Source organism: Schistocerca cancellata, chromosome 2 (assembly GCF_023864275.1).
Source record: "Schistocerca cancellata isolate TAMUIC-IGC-003103 chromosome 2, iqSchCanc2.1, whole genome shotgun sequence".
Taxonomy (NCBI): domain Eukaryota; kingdom Metazoa; phylum Arthropoda; class Insecta; order Orthoptera; family Acrididae; genus Schistocerca; species Schistocerca cancellata.
The window spans coordinates 410,437,594-410,460,021 of NC_064627.1; the positions used below are offsets into that span (position 1 = coordinate 410,437,594).

The 22,428-nt window shown below is 42.3% G+C and overlaps 1 protein-coding gene across 1 annotated transcript in view; it reads right to left on the bottom strand.

Moving 5' to 3' along the window:
• Positions 1-22,428, bottom strand: part of LOC126146011 (adenylate cyclase type 3) — a 923,811-nt gene that overhangs the window by 246,213 nt on the left and 655,170 nt on the right. Inside the window, exon 6 of the mRNA XM_049915594.1 lies at positions 5,113-5,271. Coding sequence (XP_049771551.1) covers positions 5,113-5,271 — 159 coding nt within the window. The remainder of the gene's footprint in view (positions 1-5,112; positions 5,272-22,428) is intronic.

Here is a 22,428-nt window from a genome sequence, read left to right on the forward strand (position 1 = left end):
TAAGGATAATTTTTCGAATTTTCTCGGTATGATCATTTAGCGAGACATATGTGGAAAGAAGCAGTGAAATAATATGTTGTCCTACGCTTCCCGGAAAGTACTCTCTCGAAATTCCAATATTAGACGTCTCCGTGATGCACAACGACTCCCTTGTAGTGTCTGCCATTGGGATTTGTTGAGCATCTCTATAACACTCCTGCGAGGACTAAACGATCCAGTGACTGAAATTGGCACTCTTCATCGGATCTTCTCTATCTCTTCTATCAGTCCTGCCTGATAACGATCCCACATTGATGAACATACTCAAGAAACGGCTGAACAACTGCCTTGTAAGCCACTTCTTTAGTGGATGAAGTACAGTTCCTTAAGATTCTTCCTATGAATATCAGTCTGGCGTCTGCTTTTCCTACTATTTTTTTAAGTGGTCATTCCACCTAGGGCCGCTCCGGATAGATAATGCTAGGTATTTTACGGTAGGTACCGCCTCTAGAAATTTTTCATCAATAGCGTAATTGTATAGCAGTGGAGTTCTTTTCCTATGTACTCAAGAGACATAATAATTGACGATGCCTATGGTAGTAAATGGGACACGGGCGATGAAACGATCTCATAACAGATGCCGTTACTCACACAATGGCATCTATTGAAAGTAACATCTTCTTCTCCTCCATAGAAATCCCTCCCCTCATATTCTGCAAGGGTAGCTGAAGCCAATTCTAGAGATGGCATTTTTGTATATTGTCTGAGGTGCGTTTTATTTCGTTATTAGGGAACAGCTTTGAAGATTAATCGCGAGAGATATAAATTGAGCGCACAACTGTCGTTTACAGCGTTGACAGTGGGGCGTCTTCTAATGGCGAAGCTTGGTTTGGTTTGGTTGTTTGGGGAAGGAGACCAGACAGCGTGGTCATCGGTCTCATCGGATTAGGGAAGATGGGGAAGGAAGTCGGCCGTGCCCTTTCAGAGGAACCATCCCGGCATTTGCCTGGAGTGATTTAGGGAAATCACGGAAATCCTAAATCAGGATGGCCGGACGCGGGATTGAACCGTCGTCCTCCCGAATGCGAGTCCAGTGTAATGGTGAAGCTTGTCAGCAGTGTTCTAGAGATGAAGCCAGCGATGCCAGTGCAGTGCATACTTGCACTGGCGGACGTTAATTCCGAGACTGTGCGCTCTGGAAAACGGTTTAAGAGTTCTTTTGGGAATAACATGCATTGTTGAACGACGATTTTCGGAACTGCGAGGACTGTCAGTGTCTGAAACTATTTAAAAAGGAACGACTGATGTCGATTTCCCTTTCAAGTTATGTTGTCGGAATTGTCAGAAAAAAGACTACGATCGCAAGAAATGCATGGTTCGATAGATGTAAATGACGGTACAACAGAGTATTATTTTAATCTATTGTTAAGGTAAAGAATATACGTTAGAAACCACTGCTTCGGAAAGTGGATTATTTACAACAGTGTTTGCTATTACTATGGTTTCTGTCGTGAAGTGTATTATGCAATAGTGAAGAATGAAGGCTTGCTATAGATGGTGAAAATATGGTCGTTGAAGTAGATGAATCGCACATCATAGTTCGCAAGTACAGGAAAGTACGACTTCTGGAAAACGAATTGAACCAGGTATGGGTATTTGGAGGCGTTGAAAGGGAGTCTTGGAAGAGCTTTAGTGTCTGTTATTAAGCGCTTTATCTTCTCAGTAATCAAAGAAATCACCGACCGCTGAAAGTCCTACAATAGTTTGAAAGAAGAAGGATTCGAACACGAATCTGTCAACCATTCAGTCGAATTCGTATTTTCGAAAGATCCCTTGGTTCATACGCAGAATTTCGAGGGCTTGTGAAAAATCTCTTAAATTCTCTATTAAGAAACAAGATCGGACGGGAAACAGCGGTGAACTGCCGTCATATCAGTACCTGTATTTCCACTGTCTGCGGTTGGGTGGCGAAAAGATTCCTTGCGAAACTCTCGTAGTTTTCTTTAGAGATACAGTACGAGTGTATCCCAGGTGCAGCAAAATAGGATTGCTCCCTACACAAAAGGCGGAACTTTCGATGATAAATATCTGGATGACATGTAAATAAGTTAAATTATTGAATTTCAAGATAAATTCTTACGATATGTACTTTATTTTTTACCTCTCCAGCTGTATATCATCAACGAGCTACGGGAAATCGGGGCCTGGAAAGGGAGGCAATTGCTTTTCTCTTAGAGTGAAGAACATCTTTTGTCGTCAACGCTGTAATCAAAATCAATACCAGGTGCCATGACAGTCACGCGCTCGATATATATTTTTCACAAGTAATCTTCAAAATTACCCCTTAACACAGATTTTACCGAGATATTGCAATCGGACTTTATTTACCAAGTTGACTATGCTAAACTCATTACATTCGAGAGCGTGCAGAAAAGTAATGCCTCCAACCTTTTTATATGAAAACCCTTACAGCTTTTTAAATAAAACAAATGTTATCAACTGTCTATATCTTTGTTCTTCACGTCTAGATATTTTAAGCACTCTGCCGCTAGAGGACTCTAGAGTTGAAGCGGGTTCCATGGCGCTGTATAGCGTAACTATGTCGGTGCGTGAGAAACAGCGTACTGGAATCACATGTTGAATTCTAAGAGTTTGTCCACACATGGGGCAACCGCCCCTTCAGCATGACAACGACTGACCACACACACGAACGCTGCGACGTCGGCAATAATCCAACGCCTTGGGTCACTGACATCGATCATCATCGATACTTTTCGGACTGGGCACCATCCGATTTTCATCTGCTTCCAAAACTTAAAGAATACCATCCAGTACTTCACGTTGATAGTGATGAAGCGGTGGAAGCAGAGGTGACGTTGTGGCTCCGTTAATAAAGTCAAACAGTGTTCGTCGCCAGGGCGACTAGTCTGAGAAATAAATGTATAAACATGAGGAATAAAGATGTAGAAAGTTAATAACGTATGTTTTATTTAAAAAGCTTGAAGAGTATTCACATAAAAAGTTCGGAAGCATTACTTTATAGCTATCCTCGTATCATGCTTGGGATGAAATCTGGTAGTTATGATTTAGTTATTATCTCATTTTGGTAACGCAGCCGCTGGAACTGCAAAAAGCATTTTACTCGCATGCAATGGGTTGTGAGATGGCAGTATTGAGTGATGTGTATGCTAGTAGTTGTTTCTTACAATCGTTCGGGATTTAGTGACGAGCACGGTTGCGTATGTAGTCTGAGTACATTTTGTGTTTCCTCTGATTAATATTTAATTTATAACTTATGACATAGAATTTTATCGCTTAGATTACTAACGTCTTATTTTTGGTATCGTGGTATGCGATTAAATTATTTTTAGGTAATGGGAACTTATGATGTGTGATTTTGGTGTTGCCCACATTACAATAAACGTGTGTGTTTCTTACCTCATATACTGAGTAAAAAATATTCAGTCTTGTTCATCTCTTTCACATGCGATTACGTTTACTGTTTGATGATTGATTAAAATAAATGCACATAATTATTGGTCAGGCAGCACGCTCAACGACATGTCGATCGAGACACCGACCATTTGAAACCGTTATGAATCCAATACACTAAATAAGGTGCTCTACGCATCCGACTGTTTAATTTTTTCTAGATATTTCCGCTGCTGCACATTTAGTGTTATGAATGAAGTAACTGTCAATAGCATACCACAGGGATAGTAAAAACGGCAGCTCCTGTTCCAACAGTAGTGTTTCAAATTGAAAAACACAAAAAATTATTCCTTTTCATTGTGGCGGAGTACTACAGCAACCAGTTTCGAATTATTTCGGAATAAAAACAGTCTTGGTAGCAAAATTATTCAGTATCGGTGATGTGTTTCGCCCTTTTCGGGTATCATCAGAATGTGTAAAAGTAGATTTATATGTAACCTATTCGTCATAAAGCCATATAAAATGGAAAATGCACACAGCAGTAACTCGGTAAAACATATAAACTGCAAAGTGGACCTTTAACACACGCTCTGACTCCGCCATAACAGTGCAAAATAGGATCACTCGTACAAAATAAACGCGATATGAGCCGCACGCAGCACAATCTGAATTTATGACGGATGGGTTACACATCCAGCTACTTTTACAAAAAAATGGTTCAAATGGCTCTGAGCACTATGGGACTTAGCTTCTGAGGTCATCAGTCCCCTAGAACAGAATTACTTAATCCTAACTGACCTAAGGACATCACACACATCCGTGCCCGAGGCAAGATTCGAACCTGCGACCGTCGCGGTAGCGCGGTTCCAGACTGTAGCGCCTAGAACCGCTCGGCCACACCGGCCGGCTACTTTTACACACTCTGATGTTGCATCCAAAGGGTGAAACGCGTCACTGATATTAAGTAATTTCGCAGCCAAGCCTATTTTTATTCTGAAACGACAAGAGGACTTGTATACCTAACGACACCAAGCACGTAAACGGTCAAATGAACAATGTCAAGTGCGAAACATCAACGGCGTTCATGTCACATGATAAAGATTCATTTGAGACTGAAAACCATAATGCTTTTCAATATAAATATAGAACAGCTTGAGCTGATATTTTTGCAACATGTAAACAGTTTGGATCTGAACATTCTCCTCATGTAGAAATTAACAAATCTGAACGATGATGTGGAAGTTCTTCCCCAAATTAATGAAGGCTCAATTCCTCTATTGATTGGACGTCGTATATTTAATGGATGTCTACATAAATTCTGATGCACACAGTACATTTCAGCATAAACTTTTTCGTGTCTGTTTTGAAACTGCAACCTTCATTGTGCATCATTGTTTACAGCTCGTATTAGGATTACGCTGAAGTGTCGGTACTATCTCTTAGAAGCCAACGAGTGCTCTATCTCTCCACACCATTGCTTCTGGCCTCGCTAGCTGCCATATTTAATACTGTGTATCAGAAATTCATCAGGTTCGACGTCTGGTATCACTGAACAGTGTCTTAAAGTTGTGATTGTTTCACATGTCAACTTCGTGCAGCATGCGTTATACTAGTACGCCACTAATACAAAGGCACGTGTACGTAAACACAATGCATGCCTGCTACGAGTGTGATGTGAAGATGCAGGGTGTGAGTTCATACCCGGGCAGGCCGCTGCTCTCCATCTTGTTGGCCAGCTCCACGTCCTTGGAGTAGACGTCGAACTGCCACTGGCGCTGCCCCAGCACGCCGGCCAGCACTGCACCCGTGTGGATGCCGACGCGCATGTCCACCGGCGAGTTGGTTGTCTGCTGCACGTACCTGCCAACACACGCCACCACTGTACCTCCAAGTTTACCTGGTGTAGGTGTGATGGACTAATGCCTGAGAAGAAAGATCAGAGTTGGTTCAAATGGCTGGGACTAAGGACATCACACACATCCATGCCCGAGGCAGGATTCGAACCTGCGACCGTAGCGGTCGCGCAGTTCCAGACTGTAGCGCCTAGAACCGCTCGGCCACCCCGTTCGGCGAAAGATCAGAGTCGTACATCGATTACTCAATAGGTCCAACATCTCTGCCGACTGCCTGCTTTCTTTCTGGAGGTAAATTTTGTGAGGCACAAATGGATCGATTATATGTCCTTTCTGTTCACCGATGGTAAACATATGTATTTTATAGGGACTTTCGTGCCTAAAATTCAGTTGATCGTTGCTCATGTTTCCTTATCCTGACAACATGTTTATCATCTGCCCAAACAGCAACGCATGGAGCATATGTGTAGTATTTGAGAGGGAGAGAGTAAGAAATGCGGAGGCGTTGAGTTATTGCCGAACAGTCACTGTACAGCATAACTCTTTTTAGCTGAGTTGCACCTGGTGAAATTCGGAGGATCCTGACCAAAGGAAACGTTAAAACTCTTTTTGTACAGAATGAGATTTTTACTCTGCAGTGGACTGTGCGCTGATATGAAACTTCCTGGCAGATTAAAACTGTGTGCCGGACCGAGACTCAAACTCAGGACCTTTGCCTTTCGCGGGCAAGTGCTTTTTGTACAGTTCGAAATGGCTGAGGAGGTGTTACTGTTCGGCAAAAGATCGTATAGACACCGACGAAATTATTACGTTCCTCGTGCATGCGGTGAATGTATGTTTGATATTTCCCAAAATGTTTCTGAACATTTTGCAGAACATCAAAGACACATTAAACATTGAGACTGCGTTGGAAAACATAGTAGGATCGAAATCTGCCTGCAAACGGGCACTCGAGGCTAAGAGGCTGCATCCGAAGTGTTTGCATTTCAGCAGAAGAGGTGGCGTTTCTAGAGTCTTTCCACTTCAGAAGTCGATGTAATCCCAGATAAACATAGGCAGTTTCGTTGATTTATTCAAAGCGTCACGATGACCTGTATCAAAGATCGACTATTGTTTAAAGAGAGACCAAAGTGACGGTCACGAAAGTTTCACTAGATGATCACCATGGACGACGTAGTCAAAAGCTCGAGTTATTCAAATATGGTGTGTGAAGAAGACTAAGAGATCTGTATTCAAGGATGTGGTCCAGAGAGACTTTATTTTCGTTATGGAATAATGTCGTAAAAGATACTCCAGATGGTTAAATTGTAACATCTGCCAATGAGGTTGCAAGTGGGATGTGAACATCTGAGCTTCGTACGTCGAGTTAGTTACTGCCACAATTTCATGGATCATTTACGTGGACGTTCCTGGGCATATTGAAATACTGTAGTTCGGTCTCTCTCCATTCTTCAGCATAACAACTGTGCATCACTTTGATATAGTCAACTGAATGTGCCCATATGCACTTTATTATTATATGCACGTTTTTTACGTTTATTGTGAAAATGAGAAGAACAGAGAGGGCAAAATCCAGCGGCAGCAGATACTGTAGCACCGCTCGAATTAACATCACACGGACATAGCATCACGTGGACGGGATAACAGCAGCAGTTGCATATGATGTCGCTCCTGAGTCACACCGGGGAGGTTTCATTTTTAGCACATGGCATTAATACACAATTTTTGGTCGGTAATTACACCTCATAGCCGCTTTTCCCTACACAGCAGAAAATTAGTCTGGAAAAGTGTTTCGGCAGTAAGAAACTAACCCCAGTAATGCACATCATAACACAAATACAATTATTGTAGAGATACTTAATAATCTGACAAACATCCTGGAATCGAAAACTTAACTTTAACAACTTAATATTGCTTAAATTTTCAATTTATTACGTTTCATACCAACATTTACTGTTTCAAGCCACATCGCCTCACAAACGAGTAATTATTTGCCCATTGGTGCAAGTAATCATGCCTGTCTCATGTTCTGAAACATATCATAGGCTTTATTAAAAACCATGGATATACAGGGCTAGAAAGCCAAGACAGGAGACCCAAAATATACACAGAATGAGTTAGTGTTCCGAGATGTGGTTTTTGCAGAGTTACAGTCGGCAGTTACCGATTTTTCTATGATAATTCAGCTTTTTAGCTTTTCCTACAGCATATAAAAGCATGTTAACGTTTCATTAATCGCTATGTTTCAGTTTATACTGGTGTACGTACGAAGATCTGTTCGCTTGTTATTGGTATACAAATTTCTCAAATGCCTATAAAGATTTAACTCGTGATGTAGAGTGTAGATTGAAGATGATGCAGAAACATCGCAACTCGAAACATATAAGAGGAAGATGAAATTTCTCTTAAAGGTATTTGATAAGTAAAGAGTACAACAAAACAAGAACTTTGTACTATGTGAATTGGGAAACAATTCTGGGTACACAGCATTGCTAACTGCTGTTAGCTATGTGATGAGGTCATGTCGTATACATGACTTACCTAAAACACTGTTGTAATCGGATTCATTTGGTTTACGTACGTTCATAGCACACACTACTGTATACTGGCGCCGTTTCCTATGCAAAGGACGTGTCGCATCCGGCATCGCCTTTCGTAGGAAGGTTAAAATAAGGATTACGGTTGTAATCCTTAATTTAGTTCAGTTGTGGTATAATTTTAAATACCGAAAACTTAAAAATTTGTGTACAACTAGTTATTTAATCTCAAGAGCACATTTTAAATCAATATTTCCTAGGAGAACACTGTTCGGTTCATGGTTCATTTTTCTACTGGAACATGTTGGCTCCTATGTCTTGAGTGGGTTGGGTTCGTGAAAGTATGAGCACCAGAAAAGATATGAGAAATATTTCAAGCATTATTAAATCTGAAACAGGATAAGTGATGAACTGGATATCACCTGTATGCAGCTGAAGCTACAAATCTAAACAAAAAACAACCACATTTTAAAATGAACTCGCACGCAGTTTGTGAAATATATGGAACAGTGCAATACGCTAAATCTGTTAATGAAGACACTCTTTTCACAAATACTTTCAGCGTATGTAATACACACAAGGTCAACGATCTGATAATAATTGAAATTGAGATTTTCTTACTTTTCCTTCTTATTTATACATTTTGTGTCGTGACAGTCGAAATGTGGGGAGAAATCCCAAAGGATAAGAGTGTGATATGAAAGTTAAGAATACAGTTGTACAAAAAGTCCACCAAAATTGCAATAAAATACACAGAAGTGTAGTCATAGGATACCTCCTAATATAGTGTCAGACTTCCTTTTTCCCGGCGTAGTGCAGCAACTCAACGTAGCATGCACTCAACAAGTCATGGAAATACTGAGCCATGTTACCTCTACAGCCGTCCATAACTGGGAAGCAGTTCCGTAACCGGGAAATAGTTGCCAACGTGGGATTTTGTGCAAGAACTGACTTCTCGATTATATCTCATAAATGTTCGATGGGATTCATGTCGAGCGATCTGGATGGCCAAATCATTAGCTCGAATTTTCCAGAATGTACGTCAAACCAATCGCGAACGGCTGTGGGCTGGTGAGAAGATCGCAGATGAGAACATGAAGTCAGACTGGCTGCAAATGGTCTTGAAGTAGCCGAACATAAGCTTTTCCCGTCAATGATCTGTTCGGTTGGATCAAATGTCTTAGTCTACTCCATGGAAACACTGCCTACACCATTCTGAAGTCAACACCAGCTGGCACAGGGACTTTCTGACAACTTGGGTCCATGTCTTCGTGGGGTCTGCGCCACAAGTGAACCCTACCATCAGCTCTTGCCAACTGAAATCGGGACTTATCTGACCAGGTCACGGTTTTCCAGTCGCCTAGAGCGCAACTGATATGGTCACGAGCCCATGAGAGGCAGTGACGGCGATGTCGTACTGTTAGCAAAGACACTCGCGTCGGTGGTCTGCTGCCATAGCCCAATAGCACCAAATTTCGCCGCAGTATCCTAACAGACCCGTTCTTCATACGTCCCTCATTTATTTCTGTGGTTATTTCAGGCATCGTTGCTTGCCTATTAGCACTGACAACTCTATGCCAACGCCGCTGCTCTCTGTCGTTAATTGAAGGTCGTCGGCCACTACGATGTTAGTGGTGAGAGGTAAAGCCGAAATTTGGTATTCTCGGCACAACTCTTTACACCATGGATCTCAGAATATTTAATTCCCTAACGATTTCCGAAATGGAATGTCCCACGCGCCTAATCTGTTAATTCACGTCGTGTAGCCATAATCGCGTCGGAAACTTTTCAACGTGAATCACGTGAGTAAAAATGACAAATTTGCCAATGCATGACCTTTTATGCCTCGTGGATGTGGTACTACCGTCATCTGTATATGTGCATATAGCTATTCCATGACGTTTTGTCACCTAAGCGTACAGCGCCAATATTAACAGTAAAACTTCGTCTCGATGCTCATCCTCCCAAGACAAGAATATACCACAGATTTTTGCATCTAGAAAATCTCACTATCCGATGATAAAAATTTAGCATAAGGCATAACAGTTGAGAAAAAAGAATGATTGCAAAATACACTACTTCAATGAAAATTAAAAGAATGTAGGAACCCAGGAGATGGTCCAAATACTTTCACCTCTCTTACTTCTTGGATCTGAAGTCTACTAACGGTGGAAAACACTCGATTCGCACTGGAAAGGACGCACGTTCAGATCCCTTCCCGGCTTTCCAGTTTAGGTTAACGGTGATTCCCGTAGATAAAGGCTGTCTTTGTGAGAAGGCACGGTGCTCCTCTCTTTCCCAAATCGAAATTGCACTGTGTCTCTAATGACCTCGAGGTAAGCTATATGCTAAACCCTAATCATCTCACACTCCTTCCTTTAATTCTACTGTCTCCCATACGGCATGTTGGAAAAAGCAAACTTCCTTGTTCTGGAAGTACAGCGTGAATGTTCCCGTGCTCCACAGACTGTCGACAGGGAGCAGTGCATTAGCACGATAGGCTGGCCTACAGCGGCTGCGACCGCGGCCGTTCCAGTGCGTTAGCCCCGGGGAACGGGAAGGACCACTCGTGGCTGGCTGCGCCGCGCCGCCCCGGACCCTGAAAGACCGCGCCTGCTATCTGGGCCGGCCGCCCGGCCTGCCAGCTGCGGCAGAGGGGCGGGCGGGCAGCCCGCAAAGTGGCAGCCCCTGTCGCTGCCGCTGCCCGCACAACTCGACAGCTCACTCACATCGCAGCGCCACATTGCTGGGCGGCACGCGAATGCCTTCCAGCACGGGCCGGTTTCGGAACTAGCCGCTCGCCCTAAGTATTGATTTGCACATGCCGCCGTAATTCACACGCCCAACCTTGGGCTTTCATTGTCTCTTGTAATCCAGCAGAGAACTTATTTGCTCCATATACCATCAATTCGTCAGTCTACGTGTTTATTTTCTAGTACAATTTCTTCTGAAAGCTCATCCTGCTACCTTATTCGTTTTTTTTCTTTTGTGTCCTATTACGTAACTAGAGTCACTTCTGCACTGCCCGCTGACAATCCCACTCTGTTTTCGAACTGTTTTCGCACTATTGGTTGAGATATCAAAGCCGTAATTCAGAACTGTAAATACGCACTAATTAAAAAGTTTTCTTTTCACACGATTTCGGCACTTCGTTACAAGATCTCTGTTTAGTTCCACCAAAAGTATTACAGACATTTTTTTCTGTTCTGTTCTGTTCATTTCGTTTTTGGTCAGACTGAGTAAGTGAAGAGGCGAGGATTGGTAAATACAGCATAAAAAGGAATAGCAGTGGGCATTGATTTATATCAATGCGGACAGTTGAAAATTTGTGCCTGACCGGGATTTGAACCCGTGTCTTCTGCTTACTAGGCAGATGCGCTGACTACTACCTAGCACACATCCAAACAGACGAAAATTCTCAGCTTATCTACACACAACGGTGGTGTGCCGCCTTGGCCATAATCCTTATTACTCAAGGCGTTTCGAAGACTCCCGTGAGTTCGAGCTTGGTGTGTATCTGGAGAAGTCACTGGTCTTCCATGCCTTAATTACATATATGTAGTGTCTGTTCTTCCAGACATATAGCATACTTACCACGACCTCGGCACGAGAAACTGTTGTCAGCGAGTCTGTTCTAAGGTCTTAACAGTTCTAGAGCGATCGCCTCACTGTGGCTAATTAATGCCTTTCGTGGAAAATTTATTTCCTAAAAGTGTTGAATTGATGAGAAATGATAATCAACTGAAACTTACATTTTTTAACTGATGAGGCAAAGAATATCAGGTAGCTAAATACTAAATCTGATGTTTGTTACGACCGATAGAGATTTATGATGAATGCCTTTTTCGGAGTAAGTTTGAAATGATATCAATATGTGTTTCGTAACAATTTTATTCACTGGTTAAATGTAGAAACACTGAATGTCCATGAATACTACTTATTTTGCTGTTCACTGCAACATCAAAGCCTGGTACCGCTTGTGATCGCTGCTAATTCGAAGGTAAGCTTTTAAATGTAAGTCTGTCAGTAAGCATCTGTGGATAGACTTCTTTCTTTGCCAAGCGGGGTAGCCGCCTTAAGCCACGCGGCTACCCTGCGCGGCTCCCTCCGTCGGAGGTTCGATTCCTCCCTCAGGCATCGGTGTGTGTGTTGTCCATAGCGTAAAGTTAGTTTAAGTTACATTAAGTAGTGTGTAAGCTTAGGGACCGATGACCAAGCAGTTTGGTCCCATAATATATTACCACAAATTTAGTTTTTACTTCTTTAAATAGCTGTTAGCGCAAGTCTTTAGATCCGAACATCGACATAATCGTAACTGGAAACTTGTAAAGTTGTGAAAAGTTATGTACATTTAAATTCTTATACGAGTCTGCAGGACTTATTTTAGTATGAAACTCATCACTCAGCTGCCTGTCACACTGCAGGTCTATATGTTCTAACTGCAGTTATGCATCCCGCACTTACGTGTTATGAATTGATACGGGGGTGTCTTATCTTCACTCTGAAGTTCCTAACCGGCTCTATTCTGCTTTCCATGGGTTTTAAAAAAGCTGATCTCCACTTCAATTAAATACTGCACCGTGATATACGATTGCGTTTAGAACTACGGCGAACCTAACGTACTCTCATTTCCCTGAAGACAGCACACAGTTTGCACTTTCCCCACGCTAAATAATGGCAACTGACTGTCACTTTTGACCGCTCATCACACAAAAGATGTGAACGCAAGTGCAACGTTTCTGGAAAGAGAAAAGTTCAATTTTTTGTGGGTTCCATACGGGCACCATGTGTTACGCGACAAATATCAGAGCAGTGGTTCATTTCCTGCCACGCACGAAGTATCTGGTCTCTCGTTATAGAATTCACAGCTTTATCAATGAGATGTCGCGGACTTTTAAGACTGTCAGGCACGGAGGGGATAAAAACGCGGTCTTTTCCGTAACACCACAGATAAAAGCCACACAGTGTGAGGTCTGGCGACCTAGAAGGCTAACGGCGATGAAGTTTATCTTCTTCTCATCCTCTTCTAATTCACCATCCTGGAATGGTCTCATTCAGGTAACGTCGGAAGTTCTTAGAGAAATTCTGTAAGGAAGGCAAATGGCACTTCTAAGTACTTTGTGTAGTCCTAATGGGCATATTCGCATATAATAATAACCATAATAATAATAACTTTAAGAAGTGTCTAACACAAAATGGGCACTTAAGTAGTTTCCGTTCGCAGGCCGTACAGCCAAGGATCGGTATGCCAATAGTGCAAAATCGCCGTGAGCATTGAGGCAATTCCCACCGACGCACAAGTCAGAAATACCTGTTTGGTGAAACACTGTGTCCTGTTACACGAAGAAATCCATAACGGCCTGACGCACTCGTCCGACAGGAATCGACGACCCTTAAAGGCCTTTTTTAAGGGACATAAGGTATGATAATTGCGTGGGGAGTAATCAGGACTATAGGGAGGCTGCTCGAGTGCCTCCCGCTTGAGTTCTTTCTCTAATCACGTCCGACTTTACCTGAACGACACCATTCCAGGGCGTTGGTTTGGAAGAGGAGGAGCAGAAGATGAACTTCATGGCCGGTGGTCTCCCAGGTCTCCAGACCTCACACCTTGTGACACTTATCTGTGGTGTTACGCAAAAGACAGCGTTTTTATCCCCCCTACGCCTACCACTCTTGAAAGTCTGCCACACCGCATTGTTAAAGCTGTGAATTCTGTAACGATAGACCAGCTACTTCGTGTGTGGTAGGAAATGAACCACTGTTTTGATATTTGTCGTGTAACTCATGGTGCTCGTATTGAACGCACTGAAATTTGAAATTTTGTCTTTCCATGAAAGTTGGAATTGTATTTCTCGCTTGGTAGCAATAAATGGTTGAAATCTACTCCTTATTTTTGAATAGCCCTGTACATTGCACTAAATAATGCGTTCGTTTATCTAATACAGAGATCATTACCGCGTCGTATAAATTTGAAACTGCAAAGGACGAACATCTTACGCTGAATGCTCAGCAATCGTTTCCAAATGAGTTTCAGCATTGAAACTATGATGCTCATTCGTGTTACTTAATAAACACGATAGCTTTCTGAAACGAAGGTATGATAATACAACATATCTGGTCATTCCATATCATCTGTTAAAAAAAAAAAAAACTTAATGTTGCGAACGAGGATTTTGCATCAGGCAGATGCGGACTTCTTCATGTAACAAGATATGGTGTCTTACCAAACTGGTGTTTTCGACCTGGTCCCGTCGGTGAGATGACTGCCTCAATGCTGACGGCGATTTTGCACGATTGGCACACCGATTCTGGGCCGTACGGCGCTCGAACGGAAATTTTCTGATCGCCTCTTGTAAAGGGCGAGTCAGGAGGAAAGGTACATGCTATGAGACGCGATAGTATTAATGATTCTGAACAAAAAACTTCATATGGACATATGCCCTATTGCGAATGGTTTCAGAGATAGAAGACGTTTAATATAACTTTTGTACGTTTTTCTTTAATAACTCGAAAACTTCACACTCTAAAGAAAACGTATCCCAGTACACAAGTAAACTGAATTAAATTTGCTACAGAAAAATGTTCTATTTATTTTTCGTCTGGGACTAACAGTTTGCCCGAAGAGATCGCGAGAATATTGAAAGCCTGCGCTGTAGCTTAGGTACTCTTTGTAGGCCAGTTTGAGGTAGTTTTCCGACTTGATTGACCACAAGCGTGCTGTATCAAAATGTCCATCTCAACTTCCTCTATACAAACAATGACAATGAATAATACAGAAAATAAATAGAAATGTACATTAAAAGTGTCCTGTCTCGGAAACCATTCGGAGTAGGGCATGTGTCCCCATCAAGTTTTCTGTTCGGTATCACTAATGCTATGACTCGTCAAAACACATACCTTTCCTCCTGACTCACTCTGTATATTAGACACTTCCTAAAATTATTGTTAATATTATTTGCGAATAAACCCATTAGGACTATGCTAAGTACTCAGAAGTGGGCATTTTCCTTCCTTTGTACCCATATTTCTTTCAGTCTCTTCCTGGGAGTTTCCTTTCTCCTCTCATTTTGTTCAGTTTTCTTCTTTGATTTTAATCTTGTCAAACAATTCGCGTTTTTTAAAGTCTCTTTGGGTTTATTCATTTAATGTTACGGTATAATCGTAACCTGTATTTTCTATATTTTTCTATTATTTATGTATTGTTTAATTCCCTGTTTGCTTGTGGGTCTGTATTGTTGGTCTACAGCTTTTGGGACTAGAATTTGCCTTACGATATTTTGTTCCTTTCTGTTAATGTTTTCAGTTTCTGTTTACCTGTTCATAATTAGTGTTTCTGATCTATAAAAGTATTCTGCTTTAATTACGAAATTGCACTGTCACTACTACTAGCAGGTGACATTTTAAAATTTCGATCTATCTCTGTTTACCTCCACTAGCAAACACGAACACTTTGTCAGTATCACCCTTGCAGTGTAAAGCTAAATGCTACGCGTCAGGCTGTTTGCGTAAAGTGATAGGCAGGCGAGCACACAGCCTAATTTACCCTTTTATGTACCCTGCGTTAACCGCCAAGTTTGAAAGACGCAAAAGCAATCAGCGGGAGGCTACTTAGGGCGCGCCATGTGATCGATGCGTCGCCGTGTAAGTCGACTTGCCGAGCGGGCGCCGCACACCCTGGGGCTCCCCGAGCCGTTCGAGGCTGCCAGAATGAAACGATTCCCCGGGAAACCCTGCCTCGGGGAGCGTCGCCGGTGCTCGTCTTTCAGTTATCACCTCACCCCAACAGGATATAAAATTCACATAATTCCTCGCTATCATTGACTCGCTCCTGCGATAAATATCGACAGATTGCGATGCCCTGCTATTAAATCACGTTTTATGTTACTATAAATCCCGGAAATATATTTTATGGGTGCTTCCGTGGGGAGCATGATGCGGCTTCATGGCTACAAGCGATAAAGGATAAGGAAGTTATGGGACTCAGTGGAAGGAACGGCTTACTACAGAGCTGTGAAGGAACAGAACTCTTTCTTCCAGCCTGAAGTTAATGTATAAAAATATAGCTATTTTCTATGCTTTGTATGCACCTTTATGAGAAAAAGCATGTTAATAATTACAGTTTTTAGCTTCGTCACTACAGAAGAAATGAGCAAGATGCTAGTCCACTAACAGGATAATGATATGTTGAGCTCGTTGGTCCCAAGCTGGTAGAAGTTGGAACATTTCAACTCAGTGCTGATTCTTCTCTGGTTACTTCCATACTTTACAGCCAAACAAAACTGCAGCTTGACAGCAGTAATTTTTATATTATCTTGTCCATGAAAGTTGATATATTTAAATTTTTACTGAGTTATGGACGGTAACAGTGTCACATATTCCTAAAGAACTGAGTATTGGGCAAAACTGTATGGAAAGTGCCTATAATTTTCCAACCCCTTTGGACATTCGTGATGTGTGAAGTGCTCGTGCGACCAGGACTTCTTTACCAAGGCATGTCCTTCGCAAGAACACACGCGAAATTTTCCTCGAAAGATCTTTCCTTGTGGAAGCGCTTACACCTTCTCAAGGCCAAGCAGTGTATGATGAAAATGTCTAAACAGAACCGCACACAGGTACTATCCGTTATAGGGCAGGTGAAAATTCAGGAAGATTCTGAAAAGATGATAGCTATTACTTCCAAAGTACTCTCAAAGCATGAGATACTCTGTAATTGAGAAAGAGTGCCGTGTTGTTTGGACCATTAACAGTATCGGCCTGTATTTGTTTGGCAAACCATTCACCCTTGTGACAAACCACCATTCTCTACGTTGACAATCTGAAGAACCCATCGGCTCGACTGGCACAATGGGCACCGAAATTTCAGGAGTACTTTATCACAGGGGTGCATAAAAGTGGACAAAAACAAGAAAGCTGACTGTCTTGCAAGGTATCCTTTGGCGGAACACAGAAGTGCGAATGAAATCTCAGTCATTGCTGTATTAAAGGATGTTGCTGTTGAACAGGGGAAAGATAGAGCACTTGTGAAAACCACACTATCCTCTAAGTGGGGAGGATCCGACCAAAGGAGAATTAATATACGAAGCTAGGTAAGAGGAACTATGGTCCAGTCTGGCGGAAATGATTGCTCTCCATCCCTGCTCATCAACAGCTGACTATTCTACTCAGCTATTTCCACGACGCTCCGACATCTATTCGCATGTGACACGTGAAGACTCTAGAGAGAATCAGAAGCACGTATCACTGGCACGGTCTCCTCCATCCGTTAGACACTACGTGAGTCACTGTAATACCCGTAGCACTGAAAAGAATAACGAACTAAATATTAGTGTCAGTGCTGTTGAGAAACAGCTGAAATCATTAAAACTGAACAAAGTTCAGGGCCCGACGGAATCCTTGTCAGATTATATACTGAATTTGCGGCTGCGTTAGGCTCCTTCCGTCGAACAAAAAACAATGTTCCGTACTTGGAAAAAGACACAGGTAACACCCGTTTACAAGAAGGGTAGTAGAAGTAATTTACAAAACTACCATCCAGTACCACTGGTATCGTTTTGTTATAGAATCTTAGAACATATTCTGAGCTCGAACATAATGAGGTATCCTGAACAGAATGATTTCCAACCAGCACGGATTCCGAAAACATCGATCACGTGAAACCCAACTCGCTCTTCTCTCACATGACATACTGAAAGGTTTCGATCAAGGCAGCCAGGTAGATGCTATACTTCCTGATTTCCGAAAACCATTTGACTCAGTGTCACTCCTACGCTTATTGTCAAAAGTATGATCATATGGAGTATCAAGTGAAATCTGTGACTGGACTTGGGTCACTTTGGTAGGGAGGGCGTAGCATGAGGCATGGATGGTGAGGCATCATGGGATGTGGAAGTAGCTTTGAGTGTGCCCCGGGAAAGTGTGTTGGGACCCTTGCTGTTCATGTTGTATATTAATGACCTTGCAGACAATATGAATAGTAAAATCAGGCTTTTTGCAGTCGATGCAGTTATCTACAACGAAGTGCTATCTGAAAGAAATATTCAGTCAGATCTTGATAAGATTTCAAAGTGGAGCAGAGATTGGCAATTGCTGCAAATATTCTGAAATGTAAAATTTTGCACTTCACAATATGAAAAAAGTAGTATCCTATGATCATAATATCAATGAGTCGAATCTGGAATCGTCCAACGCAGACAAGTACCTAGGTGTAACACTTTATAGGGATATGAAATGGGATGATCTCATAGGTTCAGTCGTGGGTGAAACAGGTGGAAGACTTCGGTTTATTAGTAGAGTACTGGGGTACTGCAGTCAGTCTACAAAGGAGATTGATTACATATCATTCCTGGGACCGGTTCTAGAACATTGCTCAAGTGTGTGGAACCTGTGATAGATAAGACTTACAGCGGATATTGAACGCAAACAGGAAAGGGCAGCACGAATGGTCACAGGTATTTTTAATCCGTGGGAGAGTGTCACAAAGATCCTGAAGAAACTGAAGTGAAACACTCTTGAAGATAGACGTAAAATATTCTGAGAAAGTCTATTAAGAAAGTTTTAAGAATGGGCTTTAAATGTTTTCTCTAGGAATATACTACAATCCCCTAGGTAACTCTCACATAGGGATCGTGAGGATAAAATTAGAATAATTACAGCACGCACAAGGGCATTCAGACAATCATTCTTTCTGCGCCCCGTACATGAATAGAATAGGAAGAAACCCTAATAAATGGTACAATAGGACGTATCCTCTGCCATGCATGTTACGGTGGTTTGCAGAGTATACGTGTAAGTATAGAAGGAATGTCAACGATGGAAGCACGTGCCGCTTTTGGTAACGATTTGCCCCGAAACAGTTCCCTGTTGAGATACGGACCAACGTGGACACTGCAGGCACTTCTGCACCCGGTTATCGTCCATCATGACTCATACTTCTGCTCTATTCAGATTGCATCATATGCATTGATCACACTCTCCTGCAGCATTTGGCTGTTGTTGATGAGTCTTGCGTACACCAAAGTCTTTAAATGTCACCATACCAGAAATACAACGATTTAGATCCAGCGAGTGTGGAGGCCATACTATTGTCTCTTTTCGACCAGTCGATCATGCAAGAAACGTTACGGTGATGTACTGTCGCACAGTCCATAGAAAAGGGGATGGTGGCCTGTCGTGCATAAACCACAGTCGTCGTCGTTTTCTGCAAGGGTATCGTTCTTCAACAGCGCTGGTAGTTCATCGTTGAACACAGTACGTGTTGATCTGTTTAGTAGTGTGTATACCACTTGAGTTTTTCTCTCTCATTTCCCTCCCATGCACTGATACTGAAGTGATCCGGATGCCTCAGTTCCATAATAGGTCGAGGATTTGCTTCTGTCGCCCACACGTGCGAATTGTGCCAGTTTCCTATGCCATCTCTTACGAATCCTGCCTCATCTGTAAACAAAATGTAGGCTGTGAACTGGGGATCTTCAACAGTTAAAATCTCAACAGGTATTTGTCTTGGGACATATCATTATGGGAACTTTTCTTATAGTTTTCAGCGATACTATCTCATGTAACAATAAGTGACACTTTTTTTGACTCCCAGTGTAATGGACACATCACTGTTTGATGGTACTGCCATTGCCACAAAGAACTGTCCTGGTTGTATTCGTTGAATACACGATTATCACACTTTGACTCCTCAATGATGACAGCGACTAACATGTACCCTCTGTGGGATCAGGGGCGAGACTGGGAAGAGAAAGGAGCATATGGAGGCAGGGGTATCTAGCGAATGGGGGAAGAGGGAGAGGAATGGAGAGGGAGTGAGGCCACTTGAAGTGGAGACAGGGGCAGGGAGGGAAGCGAATACGTAGGAAAAGCAAAGAGAAAGGAAAGATATGGCAGAAGAAATTCAATCACTGTAGGTGAAAACGAAAACACAAAACTATGAGTCTTAGAACATAAAATAAATATTAAACCATCTACAGCACTCATAACAAAAACATTCAAGCTGATGTGCGGCTTGCTTTGAATTGAAACAACGTGACGCATGTATTGGATCGAATTTTACCTAACTGATCTGGGCAGGCCTCAGTGAGAGGCACTGGGTTTTCCTCTGACTCTAAGGTACGTTCGGTTGGATTCCAAGACGTTCTCAAAGGTTTGTCTACCGTCTTCCATACGAAATGCGAAGGTCCGTGGTCGAAAATCTGACTCACAGCATGCTGTGACATATCAACCTTGCTTGAAATGGAATAGACGAGGGCGTGCTAAAACATAATGCTTCCGAATTTCTTTCTTCTGTTCTCAATATCGGTTGAGGTATTACATTTCGTATGTACTACTCGAAGGATAAGCTGCATCGCTGACGAAAGTTGCAACCCTCTATCGCTAGAGGTTTCCGAATTGTAGCGTGTAACATGACGGTGAGTAATGTAACTAATGAGCGCGTGATGAACAGCGAGCTGTAATCGAGTTTCTAGCAGCAGAAAAGTACGTCCAGAAACGGAGAACCCTATCCTTCAGCATATAAATGCCAGACGACACATGAGCGCTGCGTGATCTGCAACAATCCGACGCCTTGCTATCACTGCCATCTATCGTCCTCCATATAACCCCGGATTGGTCTATACGATTTACATCTACCGAGCGAGGTACGTCAGTGGTTAGCACAATGGACTCACATTCGAGAGGACGACGGTTCAAACCTGCGGCCGGCCAACCTGATGTAGGTTTTCGGTGATTTCCATAAATCACTTAAGACAAATGCCGGGATGGTTCCTTTGGAAGGGCACGGCCGCTTTCCTTCTCTTTCCTTCCCTAATCCGAGCTTGTTCTCAGTCTCTAATGATCTCGTTGCTGACGGAACGTCAGACACTAATCTCCTTCTCCTGCTCCTCCGATTTCCATCTGATTACAAAACTTAGACAACACTTCAAGAACTTGACTTTGACGTTGCTGAGGAGGCACAAGCAGAGGTGAGGTCGGTTTTATCAACAAAGTCAAACATTCCGCAGTGACGGTATCAACAGGCAGGTCTCTCATTGTGACAAACGTATTGGTCGCCAGAGTGATTATATTGAGAAATGAATATGTAGACATGAAGACTAAAGATGTATAATGTGAATAACGTTTGTTTTATTTGAAAATCTTTAAGAGTTTCCACATAAAGGTTTGGAGGTATCTTTTTTCAGCATCTCCTCGTATTTATTAAAAAAAAATGATGGTTCAAATGGCTCTGAGCACTATGGGACTTGACATCTATAGTCATCAGTCCCCTAGAACGTAGAACTAATTAAACCTAACTAACCTAAGGACATCACACAACGCCCAGTCATCACGAGGCAGAGAAAATCCCTGACCCCGCCGGGAATCGAACTCGGGAACCATATTTATTCACCCAGTCGGAAAGACACCAAAGTGAAAAGTAGTCTACATAGGATCAATGCCTTTATTCAAGGAGGGAGAAGATGCGCCAATATTTCATTAAGGTTGCTGTGTAAAGGTAGTAAACAGTAGTGTAATTTGCCCTACTGTTCAGTTAACCTTCTGGTGAATTACTCCAATATACAAACGAAACCAGGAAGTCATGTGTAAAGTGTACTCTCCTACGATAATGGCTCTGTTTTGCTTAGTGAACCGCCAGCATTACAAGCGTTAGGTCCGGCAATCACGAGGGCAATCAGCGCCGCGTGATCAGATTAGCATCAACAAAACGCTGCTTCACCTGCGCACCCGGCCGCACTGAATTATCGACTCTTCCGCGCGAGTGCGTGGCCGCGATCAGGAAAGCCAGCCACAAAAACGTTCACGCACTGACGGTTTGCTATAGCTCGGCTAATTATGCGTACGACTTCTATGTAACAAGACGCGAAAGACTATCTGACTTCTACCACAGTTTTATTAACATCGCTGCAAAAAAACTTTAGCAGCTACAACAAAATACACTCGGATAACGAAGAACTGAAATGGTGCCGGCTCGTATATATGATTAATATCAAGCATACAAGTCACAATTGTAGGATGAAACACAAATAAATACTAGATTATATAGAACGATACAAAAGATATCACAGCAATCTAAGTAGTTGGTGTTTAGTTGTAACTACAACATCTTTCATATGTGATCTTTCCTCAGAAAACGCCAGGACAACATACAACTACTTTTATTAATCTACGATAGGCACAGACTGTAATAAAATAAGTCGTTATTTATTTTACTCTACTACAACTACAGCGTTGTTAACTAACTGCACAAACCTGTGAATGTAGGCTGAGTGTTGTAGTCACGCGCCTAAAGCCGGTAGTTCTGAGGTACATTCGACAGTATGGATCATACCACAACTGTGTGGAATGATGATTCACAACGATTACAGAACATCAATCGCCGATGATAATAATATGCAAGCAGCCAGTCCATAACATTTTGAAATGGAATGTACCTACAGATTACTATCCATCAACCGTTACTCTGCAACTTCGTCAACAAACACTAACCCTGACACTACTTGGTGGTCAGCCCCATCAAATAAGTTCCCTTCTATAGCTGTTGGTGAAAACAGGAAATCAGATACTGCACACCGAATTTCGATGACGAAAGCTACCGAACTATAACGAACAGCGCTCAGTGTAGGAATCTTACT